At 42.6% G+C, this 16902-nt stretch overlaps 1 protein-coding gene across 1 annotated transcript; it reads left to right on the top strand.

The window, feature by feature from the left end:
- The first annotated feature begins 96 nt into the window (after window positions 1–96).
- On the top strand, window positions 97–6933 carry ZMAT2 (zinc finger matrin-type 2). The gene is made up of 6 exons (XM_019965067.2): window positions 97–243; window positions 576–669; window positions 1609–1732; window positions 2934–3007; window positions 3427–3572; window positions 4269–6933. Exons 1-6 carry the CDS (start codon window positions 226–228, stop codon window positions 4410–4412), a joined length of 600 nt encoding a protein of 199 aa, XP_019820626.2. The 5' UTR covers window positions 97–225; the 3' UTR covers window positions 4413–6933.
- The last annotated feature ends 9969 nt before the right edge of the window (window positions 6934–16902 follow it).

Genomic DNA, 16902 nt, shown 5'->3' on the forward strand with positions numbered 1-16902 from the left:
AAAAGGTTTGCAGGCGCCCTTACTTCCGTGTTGCTTCATACTTGCCTTGCGCATGCGCTATTTCCTTGGCGCGGAGGCGGGGCTGACAATCCTGTTTTCGAAGCCCTCCAGTTTTTAAGCTCCTTTAGAACACGAGACTCTAAGCTGATTGGAGGCAAGCTTGCTTTACGGCTCAAGGCCGCTTTTTACGGCATTTTCCGGCTTCCCATTCACTTCGCAGTGAAGATGGCGTCAGGCAGTGGGGTAGGTGTTGTGTGTGAGGAGGCTTGGAGTCGGGGGTAGGGGGTGGCTTCTCGGCGTTGAATATTCCACACCCAACTGGCTTTCCGACGCCTCTTCGCAACATAATGGCTCCAGTCCAAGAGCTCCCCAGTGAGGCTCTCGTGCAGGGTCTGAGGAATAGGGGAGGGCTCGGGTTGGGGTCCTGAGGTAACCTTAGCCTCCTAGTGGTGTCCGGAGAGGCTTCACTCTCTTCAGGTCCCGGGCCGCCTTGGCAGCGTGGACGCGGTGTCTTCAGTTTTTCCAGGAGTTGGACACGATTAACGGCGAATCTTAAGAGCCTTTTTTCCCCCCAGACAAAAAACTTGGACTTTCGCCGAAAGTGGGACAAAGATGAATATGAGAAGCTCGCCGAGAAGAGGCTCACGGAAGAGAGAGAAAAGAAGGATGGTGGGTACTTGCTCCATCAAGTGCTAACTGTATTGTAGAGGCGATGCAGTGGTTGGAGAGTGGGTGGGGAGTTGAAATGCGCTGTCCTCCATACTTCTGTAATATCTGGCAGAGTATTGCCTCCCTGGTTCTCGATTTCTTCAGGTATAAGGTGAAAGCGAGATGGATTGAAGTGCTTTTGAGGTGCTTTCCAGCTCTGTGATTCTCGGCTTCCTTGCTCTGCCTTTGCTTGGCTCATTTAGTACTTTCCTCCGGTACAGAGAAGAGAGTGGAATCCTTAGTAGCGACAGGAGGAGGAGTATTTCGCTGCTGTGTGTTACTACTATTGAAGAGCCTCTTTTTCTCAGCAGGAAACATAGTATTATTTAACCTAGTACTGTTTAGTCTAGCACTGTTCTCTGTGTGATAGACAGTGTCAGGGAGTTGGTGCTCCTCTTCTAGAGATTCCACTATGTAGAAAGAAATATCTTACTTTCTTGTCTGTTTTCAAACCGTACCTTCTTCTGCTTTCTTCCACACCAGGTTACACACTCTAAACCTTTTAGTTTTTATGTAACTTGTGTAATAGTGCTTGGCATGCAACAGATTATTTCCTAAATATTGGTCTCCCTTTTAAGAGTGGTCTTGCTGTTCTTTTAAAAGGTTGCTTTTTGTGCAGATTCAGAACTCTTGCCTTCAGTTAATTAATGAATTTAAAAAATTGCTTTTAGATTCTTTGGCTTTAAAGTGGAGAAAAGATGTAGAGAGTTAAGAATTGCTTGTCATTTTTTGTGTTGAGCTTCTCCTTAGCTGCTGCTAGAAGTGACTGTTGTGTCCTTTGCTTCATGTTTCAAAAAAGAAATGAAAGTAGACCTCTGGATTTGGACTTTATGCATTTCTTTTCCTTTCTGGTTAAGGAACTCTAATAATGAAGGGACTTCCTTCCCCATTATATTTCAGGAAAACCAGTGCAGCCAGTTAAGCGAGAGCTTCTCCGGCATAGGGACTACAAGGTGGACCTGGAATCCAAACTCGGGAAGACAATTGTCATTACCAAGACCACCCCACAGTCTGAGATGGGAGGGTGAGTGGCTTTTCATCTTTCTCTGCAGCCAGGAAGTGTTACGCAGGGTACCTGCCCCCAGAATAACAACCTTGTTTCCTGTAATTCCATCCATTTTCCTCCAGGGTCTCTAGTTAACATGTCTGTAAGAGGGGGTTACTCTGTAAGCATCTTCATATTAGCACTATATCTACTTCTTAATATTTTAAAAGGGATTATTTGTTCTCCTTCCAAAGGAAGAAATGAAGGAAAGGACTACTGAGAAGATTTCTAGGGGAGAAATTAGGTGCAACTAAAATGGAGCCCAGTAACTGCTGACGGTGAATAAAGGGAGTTGAGGTTCAAGACTGGCTACAGAAGTTGTAGTTGTTATGTATTTTCTGGTTGTGCACCTTCCTCCTAGACCCTTACCTTTAGGAAGAAAGGTCTCACAAGAACTCTTCATCTTTTTGCCTAACACTACTACTCTGTCTAAGTGTGTTTTCCAGCAGGAGCATAACCAGATAACAATAAGTGACACTTCTCTGAGCTGCTTCTCTGAGTAAACTCACTGTTAACTTTCCTCTTTGTGTTAATTATCTATTGCTATTTGTGTTAATACATTAACCCAGTATTTAGCAGCATAAAACAAAGAATAGCTCACAATATCTCACATGGGTAAGTAATATGGGAAAGGCTTATCTAGGTGGTTCTGGCTCAGGGTCTCTCAAAGCTGCCATCAGGGTGTCTGCTGGGTCTGCATTCATCCGAGGTGTAAGTGGGGCTGGAGGATCTTTGTCCAAACTCTGTCACATGACTGTGATTTGGAGGCCTCAGTTTTATGCTCTATGGGCCACTCCATAGTGCTGCTCACAACAAAGCAAGTGGCTTCCCCAGGGTAGGTGATCATCTACCTGAACAGACTAAGCAGAATGCATGTTTTTTAAAAAAACCTAATCTTGGAAGTGACATAGCATCACTTTTGATACAGTCTATTGATCACATGGACTAACCCTGGTACACATTGGGAAGGGCCTGTATAGATAGGGATATAGGTGGCATCATTGTGGGGGCCATCTTGGAGGTTGGAAGCCACACTCCTCCAAGAGCAAAGGCTTTGTGGAAATGAGAAGTGTCTCCTCTAAAAAGAATTTTTACCTAAAAATGATCAGTTTCTTGGCTGAAAATGATAAAATCTTTATAATCAGATTTGAAACTAGTGTTGTTTCTTTCTGTTTTCTAGATACTACTGCAATGTCTGTGACTGTGTGGTGAAAGACTCCATTAACTTCCTGGATCACATTAATGGAAAGAAACGTAAGGCTTGGAGGTAGTTTGTGATTGAGGCTGAGATTGAATTTTGGTGATGGGGTAAGGGAGAGGGTAGTTTCTATTGAGCCTCTTTTTCACGTCTGGGGCATTCTCTAGTTCCTTCAGCGCAGGCCATTCTTTACTTCATTATTTAATGTTCCTGGAGTCCATGAGGTGAAAACCTGTTTTAGGCTCTCAACAAGTCCAAAACATGGTTTTCTCCTGGGCCCAACTGTCCCTATTGGTGTGCATTTTCTCAGTAAGAGTAGTTGAAAGTTGCTTTATCTTGTTATTGGGGGCTGCTGCCAAGAAGTTTTTTTTAGTCCTAATATTTTTTACTGCATGTTTTATGAGTTGGAAAAGACTTTTTGAGGGACTTAGGAAGTTTTAAGAACCTTACCTTTTTTTCTATTGACCCTACCCAGATCAGCGAAACCTGGGCATGTCTATGCGTGTGGAACGTTCTACCTTGGATCAGGTGAAGAAACGTTTTGAAGTAAACAAGAAGAAGATGGAAGAGAAGCAGAAGGATTATGATTTTGAGGAAAGGATGAAAGAACTCAGAGAAGAGGTAGGCTCTACTATCCTTCTCTCCCTTCTCCTTCAGCTTTAAATTTTATGTTATGAATCATGAGGAGGCTCTTTTCCTCATTCCACTCCTACTCCCAGAGGAGAATTGTGTCTCCTGAACTCCTATACAGTAAGGGAAACATTTATTGCCCTTGTTTGGGACTCTCATAATCTGAAGGAAATGGCTCTAAACCTATCCTTTTTCTCTAAATTTTCTGGGCCATACTTTTTTTTCTTTTTACTACCTGAGTTATTAATTAAGTGCACCTAGTCTCCATTAGGCCTGTGGAACCAGGCTGACTGGGTCAGAATTCTGTTTCCTCCACTTACTGGCTGTGAATCTTGGACAAGCTATATAACCTCTCTGTACCTCTGTTTCCTCATATTAGAGATCTTAGTATGTAATATACATGAAGCACTTAGACCATCTCCTGGCTTATACTGTATGCCCTTTGGGTTTTTCTCCCATCACCTTTTTGTGAGCTTGAGATGAACTGGGATGTAGGATTGAGAAATGCTTTCCACCGGCTGAAACTTCTCTTTCCTGTCCCTTACAGTCTTTACTATGGCTTTTCCTCTGCTCTTGAAATTTTACTTGTCTATATTTTTCTTCTAAAGATGGAAAGGACACTCACCTATCTCTTTCAGCAAGGTTTGCTCGGGAGTCTGAACTGATTCTGAGTGATTTCCCCTCTAGGAGGAAAAGGCCAAAGCCTACAAGAAAGAGAAGCAGAAGGAGAAGAAAAGGAGGGCTGAGGAGGACTTGACATTTGAGGAGGATGATGAAATGGCAGCTGTGATGGGCTTCTCTGGCTTTGGTTCCACCAAGAAGAGTTACTGAGGCTTTCTGTGCTTGGCTTTTTGCTGGGCCTAACTGTGTGTGTGTGGGCGTCATTTTGGGGGAGGTACTGGGGAAAGTCAGTAAGAGTGGCAATGGGGAGGGCTAGAGGGTGGGTGTTTCTGGTTTTCCTCCGCCTTGGGAGAGAGCACAGAATGCAAAGGAACATGCTGTGGCATATTCCTTCAGCCTCAGTACATCACTGGAGACACAGGACCTCTGACCATCTGATTTCCCAATAAAGAAAAACCCCTCTTCTGAGGCTGCTTTCCCGAAACTCCCCTTGCATCTTTCCCTCTTCATCTGTCCATCTCTTATCTGAGCATCCTACATTTATCCTGTGTTCTGCCTTTGTTTTAATTTTGACTCAGCTTACAGCAGAAGGGTTCTCTGGGTCCCCAGTTTCCAGTTGACAGTATATCCTTGACTTCCCCCACCCCCCAACCTCTCTACATCTCCCTTGTGGTTCTCTGGCCACCTGTGCATGCATGTGTACTTCTGCCTGGATCTGTGGTATGTGCGGGTGCGTGTGCATGAATCTGTCACATAGAGGGAGCCTGAGCTAGAGCCTCAAGAGCATTGCTGCCTTGGGGCCTGGTGTTCTCAGCTTCTTCAGAGCATGTAACAGGAAATTAAATGGGATGAGTGGTGTGGTTTTTGTCTGGTGAGTTTTTTAACTTTTGTTCTTCATATGTAAACTCTGTTCAGCTTTTCCTTTTTGTTTCATTTTATTGAGGATTACCCTGTTTTTGTCTTCCTTGTAAGCAGGCTCTTGGAAGAACCTGTTTGATGCAAAAAAGAAAAAGGAAAAAACCTCATATGGGAGCCCTTGGGTCTCAGAGGCTGTTCAACATGTATAATAAATGGCATTGACTGGGCCTATTTCACATTTGGTGGGAACATTCCATATTCTTCCCTGTGTATTGTTTTTTTTTTTTTCCTTCCCCACACTTTTTCTTCTCCCTGTATTTGAGCCCTGTCACTTTTTTTCTAGATTTCCTTCAACGTGAGTTATACTTCCCTCTGATGGGATCTGTGCCTGGAGGAGTCTAAAAAAACTTTTCCTATTTTTTAGCCTCCTTTGATCTGCTGGTTTTGGAACAGCAGAGCTCAGGGTTGAAAACTTAGTGTTTTCTTAACTATCTGCAGTTAGGCTAGGCACAGGGTTCTCAGTTTTGCACTGTTGACATTTTGGCCTGGATAATTCTTTGTTGTGGGGGCACCCTTGTGCATTGTAGGATATTTAGAATATCTTTAGCATCTACTCACTAGTTGCCAATAGCACCTTCTCCAAGTTGTGACAGTTAAAGATGTCTGTGTCCCCTGGAGGTTGGGATGGAGGGATAGAATTCCTTCTCTTAGCCCCACTGAGAACCATTAAGAAGCTGCCTTGCCTAGTTTGGTCTAACTTGAGAATTAGATGGCACAGAGTGGTTAACTAAAAACAACTTTGGTATTCCCTGGATCAGGTACTATGCCAGGTCCCAGGGATGCAGAGCGGGCGAAAAAGTCAGTTCCTTAAAGTAAAAAAACACAAATGGTAATTACACAAGTTTTAAGCAAGTGAATTCTATAACAACGTTAGTTGGTTCTCTACCTTGAAAAGTGGGCTCTATTTTGGTTAACAAGGCTGCTACCATATGGGTTGTTGACATTTTCTGCCTCATCCAGCTCTTCTGACACCTTTATGTAGTATCTGAACCACTTGTGGGTCCCCCAGAGTACTATATACTCTTCCCTTTGGACTTTTGTGCAAAATTTCCTGTCAGACATATCTTTTACCTAATTTTATTTCTGATGCTGAATCTTGCCACTGGAAACACTGAGTGTCATTACTGGTTCACAATTTCTCCTACAGTATTTGCTGCAGGCATATTAGTTGGTGCTTTCCTTGGCAGGATTCTGTGTTCTACAGGTCCTCTGGTAAGAATCTGCCTTTGTCCCTGGGTCCTTTTGTTCCCCCTTTCCAGATAGACTGGAGAATTTGTCAATGTGCTGAGTTCCTTCAGTGCTTCAGTATTCTTGAGGCAGCTAATTCAGCTTGACTTCAAGTGATTTCCCTCCCGTTTTGGTACTGGTGGAATCTGACTTCTGGTTACCTCTACTGAAAAGCAATTCTGAAGTCCATTTTCTCTACGTTCCCTTGGGACTGGCAAGTGGTTTGAGTTTCCAAAGGATCTGTTTAGCTCATGGGTGTTTAGAGGGGTTCAAGCTGGTGAATTAAAAGTGGAGGAAGGAGATGGTATGGAAATTTAGGACCCTAGAGCAATCCTAGAAGAATTTCTTGGAGGAGAAACTTTCTTGATGTTTGTGGTCTTTCTAAAAATCCAAGGAAATTTTGCATTCTGATTGAGGAGTTTTCCTATGACTGGCCTACTTGAGTTCATTCATTCAGTGAGTTCTGAGATGCTGAACTTGTTCTAGGTCCTGGTAGTATCTTCTGGGACAAGGTATCAAGGCCCCAGCTATCATGGAATGTACATTCTGGTGGAATTGCCAATTAAAGTATTTAGGGAACAAAAGATCTGTATGGCTTCTGATGATTCTTTGGCTTCAGGCACCCCCAGGGCCTCTTGAATCTCTCCCATAACCTCCAAAAATTTAAATACGAAGAGTCTTTAATCCAGCAAATCTACTTGTATAAGTATCTGTTCTAAAAACAGACTTGCTTATGTACACATACACATACAAGGATATTTAGTGTGGCTATAACAGTGAAACATTTAAAGTAAAACTAGTACATTTATACTCAAGTAAAATTCATCCATTACAGTATGTATGAATTAGATCTATATACATACTGACAAGCTCTCCAAGACATGTTAACAAACAAAATACCCAACTAATCCCCAATAAGCCTACCTGCACCCCTCACTCCCACCAGTCAAGACTAGTGTGTGTATATTTATAGTGTGTATAGAACTGGAGGGATGCACACTGAAATCGTAAACATGGTTAACTGGAGAAAAGTAGGAATTGTGGCTGTTTAGGGTATTCATATGCAGTTTCTAATAATTTTTTGAAATAGTAACAAGTAATACTACATAACACCTGGGAACTGTGTAACACCTGGGATAGGCGCCCTAGGGTTTACCTGGTTAGCTGCAAATTTCCAAGATACGGCCCGAATAACGATTTGCAGCTTCTAAAGATTCAAATCTGACTCATTGCAGTCTCAAAATTGTTAAGTTTACTTAGCGGCCCTGTGTGTGTGGGCGGGGAGCGGGTGGAGTGTGGGCGGGGAGGGGGTGGGGTGTGGGCGGGGAGGAAGAGGCTGGAGGAGACTAGTTGACCAGGTGACTGCCGAATAATAGAAGGGAAGGGGCCCGGAAGCAACTCTGGAAGAGCTCACTAGGAGATAGGAGAGGGGAGACTTGGGCCCGCAGGTGCGCACTCTGCCAAGTATCTGGACTGGGGATGGGGGAGCAGATGGATTTTCTAAGGTCTCCAAGTTAGCCCGGATCACGTATACTCTGATTGGTTCATTATGACGCAACTCTTGCTCTGCAGTCAAGAGGACATAATATGGGGAGTTTTTTCGGGCTGGCCGTAGCTCAGCGGTTCCTTCGACTACACAGTGTTTAAATTACTCTCTCTGAGGGTGGTTCGAGACCCGCGGGCGCTCTCCAGTCCTTTTGCCGCTGTCCCACCTTCATTTTCCCAGAGATCCCGCTCGGACAGAGCGTTTTGACATTCCTACCCCGCCGGGAGCGCCAAAGTGACCAGCTTTCCCAGTGGTTGTTTAGCTCCCATTCGACTAGGAACCGGGGATCCTTGGAGAGATGATGCCTGGTTCTAGAACTGGGGCAGGAAATAACAGAGGTGAACCTAGCGGATCTTGGATTCACCTAGTAGTTCCCGGAAGTAAGGAAATGCTAACCTCCCCCCACCCCCACCCCCCAAAAAACCCTTTGAAAAGTACTTTTGATGTTAGGTAATGTTTGAGTTTTTGTTCCAGTAGTTATCCGTTATACTTCTGTCTTTTCTAAGTCCTCAAATAACTTTTCCATAGGTGGCTGTATTATTTACTTTGTCAGCTATATCTTGACTCCCTCTTATTTATATGTGCTGTGCTAAGTCGCTTCAGTTGTGTCTGACTCTGCGACCCCCTGGACTGTAGCCCGTCAGGCTCCTCTGTCTGTGGAATTCTCCAGGCAATAATACTGGAGAATTATTCCTCTTCCAGGAGATCTTCCCGACCGAGGGATGGAACCTACCTCTCCTGTGGCTCCTGCATTGCAGGCGAATTCTTTACCGCTGAGCCAACCCATTACTTATATAAAGATCAATTATTTTATTCTTTTTTTCCCTTTTCTTTCCTCTCAAATTGAGACATATTGTTTTCAGAAAACAATTTGCATACTCTTTCCCCAGCCTTGTTACCTCCTTTATTTTACTTGCAGATCTACAACTTATTAGTATATTTAACACTAACCATCATGATGCTTTCTGAATTTTCCTGTTCTTGGTTGGATGAAACTAATTTTCTAGTAAGTTCCTCAAAAGAGGCTCCTGAGTACAGTATTCTGAGTTCTTGCATATTTAATACTGATATTCTATAGCCTTAGTATGTAAAGGACATATTGGCTGGATATAAAATCTTGGGTCTCACTTCTTTTCTGAAGGGTGTTTAAAAACTTATTTGCTGCCTTTCTTGTGTGCTGTTGTGAAACCTGTTACCAACCTAATTTTTTTTTCCTTCCTAAGTAATTTGGTCATTTTGCTTGAAGCCCAGAAGATTTCTTTTTCTTTCAAATCTAATTGATTTTTCTAAGATACCTCAGTTCTGTTTTTAAATTATTTGATAAAATTCCATGTTTTTGTTTCTATAGTGACTGCACCAACTTATATTCCCACCAACAGTGTATGAGGATTCTCTTTTTTCCACATTCTTGCCAACAGTTTTCATTTATTGTCTTTTTGATGATAGCCATTCTCACAGGTGTGAGGTGGTATTTCTTTGTGGTTTTGTTTTACATTTCCCTGATGATTAGTGATATTGAGCATTATTCTATGCAATCTGGAAGCTAGGTCAGTTTTCTTTGTTTTTTAATATTGTGGTAAAATACACAGAAAAAAATTACCATCTTAACCATTTTTAAGAGTACAATGGATTTAACTCAGTGGAATTAACTATGTTCATATTCTTATGCAACCATCACCACTGCTCATCTCCAGAACTTTTTTCATCTTGCAAAACGGAAACCATATCTATTAACTCTCCACCCCACCTTGCCCCTAGCTTCTGGCAACCACCATTCTACTTCCTCTCGCTATGAATTTGACTACTTTAGGAAATTCATATAGATGAAATTGTCAGTATATGTCTTTCTGTGACCGGCTTATTTCATTTAGTATACTGTGTGGTGGCATGTGATAGGATTTCCTGGATATATACCCAGAAGTGGAATTGTTGGATCATATGGTAATTTTGGACTTCCTTGGTGGCTCAGATGGTAAAGTGTCTGACTACAATGCAGGAGACCCAGGTTTGATCCCTGGATCAGGAAGATCCCCTGGAGAAGAAAATGGCAGCCCACTCCAGTATTCTTGCCTAGAAAATCCCATGGATGGAGGAGCCTGGTAGGCTACACATAGTCCATGGGGTCACAAAGAGTTGGACACGACTGAACGACTTCACTTTCATTGTAATTTTATTTTTAGTTTTTGAGGAGTCTCCATACTGTTTTCCATGGCAGCTGCACAATTTTACATTCCTATCAACAGTGCACAAGGATTTTAATCTCTCTATATCGTTGACATTTGTTATTTTTTTTTTATAGTATTCATCTTAATGGGTGTGAGATGATTCCTCTCTATTCTCCTATGTTATTTTTCTAGTAGGTCTGCATCCATATAGTGTTAGTATTTTTATTCAGTTCAGTTCAGTCATTCAGTCGTGTCTGACTCTGCAGCCCCATGGACTGCAGCACGCCAGCCTCCCTGTCTATCACCAACTCCTGGTGTTCACCCAAACTCATGTCCATTGAGTCAGTGATGCCATCCAACCATCTCATCCTCTGTCATCCCCTTCTCCTCCCACCTTCAATCTTTCCCAGCATCAAGGTCTTTTCAAATGAGTCAGCTCTTCGCATCAGGTGGCCAAAGTATTGGAGTTTCAGCTTCAACATCAGTCCCTCCAATGAACACCCAGGGCTTATCTCCTTTAGGATGGACTGGTTGGATCTCCTTGCAGTCCAAAGGACTCTCAAGAGTCTTCTCCAGCACCACAGTTCAAAAGCATCAGTTCTTCGGCATTCAGCTTTCTTTATAGTCCAACTCTCATATCCATACATGACCACTGGAAAAACCATAGCCTTGACTAGATGGACATTTGTCGGCAAAGTAATGTTTCTGCTTTTGAATATGCTATCTAGGTTGGTCATAACTTTCCTTCCAAGGAGTAAGCGTCTTTTAATTTCATGGCTGCAGTCACCATCTGCAGTGATTTTGGAGCCCTCCCCCCGCCCCCCAGCAAAATAAAGTCTCTCACTGTTTTCACTGTTTCCCCATCTATTTGCCATGAAGTGATGGGACCGGATGCCATGATCTTAGTTTTCTGAATGTTGAGGTTTAAGCCAACGTTTTCACTCTCCTCTTTCACTTTCATCAAGATTCTCTTTAGTTCTTCTTTCTGCCATAAGGGTGGTGTTATCTGCATATCTGAGGTTATTGATATTTCTCCTGGCAATCTTGATTCCAGCTTGTGTTTCTTCCAGCCCAGCGTTTCTCATGATGTACTCTGCATATAAGTTAAATAAGCAGGGTCACAATATATAGCCTTAATGAACTCCTTGTCCTATTTGGAACCAGTCTGTTGTTCCATGTCCAGTTCTAATTTGCTTCCTGACCTGCATACAGATTTCTCAAGAGGCAGGTCGGTCTGGTATTCCCATCTCTTAAAGAATTTTCCACAGTTTATTGTGATGCACACAGTCAAAGGCTTTGGCATAGTCAATAAAGCAGAAATAGATGTTTTTATTAGTATTATATTATCTAATAATTTGGATACAACTGAGATCTCTATGACGTTAGGTCAAAAGAACTTACTCTAAGAACAAGGAATATTTTTTACTTGCTCAAACCCACTTTTGTGTTTTTTAGAAGTACATCAAAGTTTGCTATACATGAAATTTTGTACATTTTTTGATAAGTTTGCTTTTAATAATTTCTACTTTTTAATTTATAAATAGGACCTTATATTCTGTAATAGTTTCTAATTTTTTATTGTTTTTGTATAGGAAGGTTGTTGATTTTTGTATGTAAATTTTATGTCCTAACACTTTGCTGAATTGTTCTATACTTTTCCAGTTTTGTATACCTCATTTGTTTTTCATTCTCTGATTGCTTTGGATAATTACTCCAATGCAGTGTTAAATAGTAGTAGAAATAAAAAGCATCCTGGCTTCTGGTTCAAGATGGCAAAGTAGAAGGATGTATACTCATCTCCTCCTGCAAAAGCACCAAAATTGCAACTAGCTGTTGAACAACCATATACAGGAGGACAGTGGAACCCACCAAAAAAAAAAAATACCCCATGTCCAACGACAAAGAAGAGCTGCAGCAAGACAGTGGGAGGGGCGCAATCACGATAAAATCAAATCCCATACAACCCCACCTCCAGGTTGGGCAACCCACAAATTGGAGAACAATAATACCAAAGTGTTGTGAAGGTTCTGAGCCCCATGTCAGGCTTCTCAGCATGGGGATTCAACAAAGGAACTGGGAATCCCCAAGGAATCTGACTTTGAAGTCCAGCAGGATTTGATTATAGGACTTCCACAAGACTGGGGGAAACAGAGACTCCACTCTTGAGGAGCACAAACAAAATCTTGCATGCATCAATGCCCAGAGGAAAGCAGCACTGACCCCACAGGAGACTGAACAAAAACTACCTGCTAATGCTGGAGTGTCTCCCTGTGGAGGCATGTGTTGTCAGGGGCTCACCACAGGGATAGAGGCACTGGCAGCAACAGTCCTGGAAGGTCCTCCTTGGTGAAAGTCCTCTTGGAAGTTGCCATTAACCCTATCATAGAGCTGTAGGCCCCAGGGTTGGGTTGCCTCAGGCCAAACAACTAACAAGGAGGGAGCACAACTCCACCCATCAGCAGATAATTGGATTAAAGCTTTACTGAGAAAGACCTATTTTCATGGGAAATAGATGGGGAAACAGTGGAAACAGTGTCAGACTTTATTTTTGGGGGCTCCAAAATCACTGCAGATGGTGATTGCAGCCATGAAATTAAAAGACGCTTACTCTTTGGAAGGAAAGTTATGACCGACCTAGATAGCATATTAAAAAGCAGAAACATTACTTTGCCAACAAAGGTCCGTCTAGTCAAGGCTATGGTTTTTCCAGTGGTCATGTATGGATGTGAGAGTTGGACTGTGAAAAAAGCTGAGCACTGAAAAATTGATGCTTTTGAACTGTGGTGTTGGAGAAGACTCTTGAGAGTCCCTTGGACTGCAAGGAGATCCAGCCAGTCCATTCTAAAGGACATCAGCCCTGGGTGTTCTTTGGAAGGAATGATGCTAAAGCTGAAACTCCAATACTTTGGCCACCTCATGCGAAGAGTTGACTCATTGGAAAAGACTCTGATGCTGGGAGGGATTGGGGGCAAGAGGAGAAGGGGACGACAGAGGATGAGATGGCTGGATGGCATCACTGACTTGATGGACATGGGTTTGGGTGAACTCCGAGAGTTGGTGATAGACAGGGAGGCCTGGTGTGCTGTGATTCATGGGGTCGCAAAGAGTTGGACACTACTGAGTGACTGAACTGAACTAAATTGAGCAAGACCTAGTCTTTCCCACCCGTCCCTCCCATCATGAAGTTTACAGAACCCTCTTAGCCTCATCCAAGGACTTCCCTGGTGGCTCAGACAGTTAAGCATTTAAGCGTCTGCTTACAATGTGGGAGACCGGGGTTCAATCCCTGAGTCAGGAAGATGATCTGGAGAAGGAGATGGCAACCCACTCCAGTACTCTTGCCTGGAAAATCCCATGGACAGCAAAGCCTGGCAGGCTGCAGTCCATGGGGTCACAAAGAGTCAGACACGACTGAGTGACTTCACTTTCACTTTCACTTTCTTAGCTTCATCCACGAGAGGGCAGACAGAAGAAGCAAGTAGAACCACAATCCCACAGCCTGGCTGGAACAAATATCACATTACAGAAAGTTAATCAGGATGAAAGAGTTATATCCCAGATGAAGGGACAATATTAGTTCAGTTCAGTTCAGTTCAGTTCAGTCGCTCAGTCGTGTCCGACTCTTTGCAAACCCATGAATTGCAGCACGCCAGGCCTCCCTGTCCATCACCAACTCCCGGAGTTCACTCATACTCACATCCATCAAGTCGGTGATGCCATCCAGCCATCTCATCCTCTGTCGTCCCCTTCTCCTCCTGCCCCCAATCCCTCCCAGCATCAGAGTCTTTTCCAATGAGTCAACTCTTCGCATGAGGTGGTCAAAGTACTGGAGTTTCAGCTTTAGCATCATTCCTTCCAAAGAAATCGCAGGGCTGATCTCCTTTAGAATGGACTGGTTGGATCTCCTTGCAGTCCAAGGGACTCTCAGGAGTCTTCTCCAACACCACAGTTCAAAAGCATTAATTCTTCAGCGCTCAGCCTTCTTCACAGTCCAACTCTCATATCCATACATGACCACTGGAAAAACCATAGCCTTGACTAGATGAACATTTGTTGGCAAAGTAATGTCTCTGCTTTTGAATATGCTATCTAGGTTGGTTATAACTTTCCTTCCAAGGAGTAAGCGTCTTTTAATTTCATGGCTGCAGTCACCATCTGCAGTGATTTTGGAGCCCCCAAAAATAAAGTCTGACACTGTTTCCCCATCTATTTCCCATGAAGTGATGGGACCGGATGCCATGATGTTCGTTTTCTGAATGTTGAGCTTTAAGCCAACTTTTTCACTCTCCTCTTTCACTTTAATCAAGAAGCTTTTGAGTTCCTCTTCACTTTCTGCCATAAGGGTGGTGTCATCTGCATATCTGAGGTTATTGATATTTCTCCTGGCAATCTTGATTCCAGCTTGTGTTTCTTCCAGCCCAGCATTTCTCATGATGTACTCTGCATATAAGTTAAATAAGCAGGGTGACAATATACAGCCTTGACGTACTCCTTTTCCTATTTGGAACCAGTCTGTTGTTCCATGTCCAGTTCTAACTGTTGCTTCTTGACCTGCATACACATTTCTCAAGAGGCAGGTCAGGTGGTCTGGTATTCCCATCTCTTTCAGAATTTTCCACAGTTTATTGTGATCCACAGAGTCAAAGGCTTTGGCATAGTCAATAAAGCAGAAATAGATGTTTTTCTGGAAGTCTCTTGCTTTTTCGATGATCCAGCGGATGTTGGCAATTTGATCTCTGGTTCCTCTGCCTTTTCTAAAATCAGCTTGAACATCAGGAAGTTCACAGTTCACATATTGCTGAAGCCTGGCTTGGAGAATTTTAAGCATTACTTTACTAGCATGTGAGATGAGTGCAATTGTGCAGTAGTTTGAGCATTCTTTGGCATTGCCTTTCTTTGGGATTGGAATGAAAACTGACCTTTTCCAGTCCTGTGGCCACTGCTGAGTTTTCCAAATTTGCTGGCATATTGAGTGCAGCACTTTCACAGCATCATCTTTCAGGATTTGGAATAGCTCAACTGGAATTCTATCACCTCCACTAACTTTGTTCGTAGTGATGCTTTCTAAGGCCCACTTGACTTCACATTCCAGGATGTCTGGCTCTAGGTCAGTGATCACACCATCGTGATTACCTGGGTCGTGAAGATCTTTTTTGTATAGTTCTTCTGTGTATTCTTGCCACCTTTTCTTAATATCTTCTGCTTCTGTTAGGTCCATACCATTTCTGTCCTTTATCGAGCCCATCTTTGCATGAAATGTTCCCTTGGTATCTCTGATTTTCTTGAAGAGATCTCTAGTCTTTCCCATTCTGTTGTTTCCCTCTATTTCTTTGCATTGATCACTGAGGAAGGCTTTCTTATCTCTTCTTGCTATTCTTTGGAACTCTGCATTCAGATGCTTGTATCTTTCCTTTTCTCCTTTGCTTTTTGCTTCTCTTCTTTTTACAGCTATTTGTAAGGCCTCCCCAGACAGCCATTTTGCTTTTTTGCATTTCTTTTCCATGGGGATGGTCTTGATCCCTGTCTCCTGGACAATGTCACGAACCTCATTCCATAGCTCATCAGGCACTCTATCAGATCTAGGCCCTTAAATCTATTTCTCACTTCCACTGTATAATCATAAGGGATTTGATTTAGGTCATACCTGAATGGTCTAGTGGTTTTCCCTACTTTCTTCAATTTAAGTCTGAATTTGGCAATAAGGAGTTCATGATCTGAGCCACAGTCAGCTCCTGGTCTTGTTTTTGCTGACTATATAGAGCTTCTCCATCTTTGGCTGCAAAGAATATAATCAATCTGATTTCAGTGTTGACCATCTGGTGATGTCCATGTATAGTGTCTTCTCTTGTGTTGTTGGAAGAGGGTATTTGTTATGACCAGTGCATTTTCTTGGCAAAACTCTATTAGTCTTTGCCCTGCTTCATTCCGTATTCCAAGGCCAAATTTGCCTATTACTCCAGGTGTTTCTTGACTTCCTACTTTTGCATTCCAGTCCCCTAAAATGAAAAGGACATCTTTTTTGGGTGTTAGTTCTAAAAGGTCTTGTAGGTCTTCATAGAATCGTTCAACTTCAGGTTCTTCAGCATTACTGGTTGCGACATAGACTTGGATTACTGTGATAGTGAATGGTTTGCCTTGGAAACGAACAGAGATCATTCTGTCATTTTTGAGATTGCATCCAAGTACTGCATTTCGGACTCTTTTGTTGACCATGATGGCTACTCCATTTCTTCTGAGGGATTCCTGCCTGCAGTAGTAGATATAATGGTCATCTGAGTTAAATTCACCCATTCCAGTCCATTTCAGTTCGCTGATTCCTAGAATGTTGACATTCACTCTTGCCATCTCTTGTTTGACCACTTCCAATTTGCCTTGATTCATGGACCTGACATTCTAGGTTCCTATGCAATATTGCTCTTTACAGCATCGGACCTTGAAAACCCCAGAAAAACAAATGAAATGGGGATAGGCAATGTTTCAGAAAAAGAATCCAGAATAATGATAATGAAGATGATCCAGGATCTTGGAAACAGAATAGAGAAGATGTAAATATTTACCGAAGAACTAAAGAACAAACAAACAGATGAATTATACTAGAAGGAATCAATAGCAAAAGAAATGAGGCAGAAAAACAGATAAGTGATTTGGAGGACAGAATGGTAGAAATCACTGCAACAGAATAGAATATAGAGAAAAGAATGAAAAAAAAATGAAGACAGTCTAAGAGACCTCTGGGGCAACATTAAGTGTATCAACATTTGCATTATATAGGAGTTCTATAAAGAGAAGTGAGAGAGAGGCCCTGAGAAAATATTTGACCGAAACTCTACAAGCCAGAAGGGAA

Source organism: Bos indicus, chromosome 7 (genome assembly GCF_029378745.1).
Source record: "Bos indicus isolate NIAB-ARS_2022 breed Sahiwal x Tharparkar chromosome 7, NIAB-ARS_B.indTharparkar_mat_pri_1.0, whole genome shotgun sequence".
In the NCBI taxonomy this organism is placed as follows: Eukaryota; Metazoa; Chordata; class Mammalia; order Artiodactyla; family Bovidae; genus Bos; species Bos indicus.

Coding starts and splice junctions, on each gene's coding strand:
- ZMAT2 (XM_019965067.2), top strand. Junction 670..1,608: donor AGAGAGAGAAAAGAAGGATG/GTGGGTACTTGC, acceptor ATTATATTTCAG/GAAAACCAGTGCAGCCAGTT. Junction 1,733..2,933: donor CCACAGTCTGAGATGGGAGG/GTGAGTGGCTTT, acceptor TCTGTTTTCTAG/ATACTACTGCAATGTCTGTG.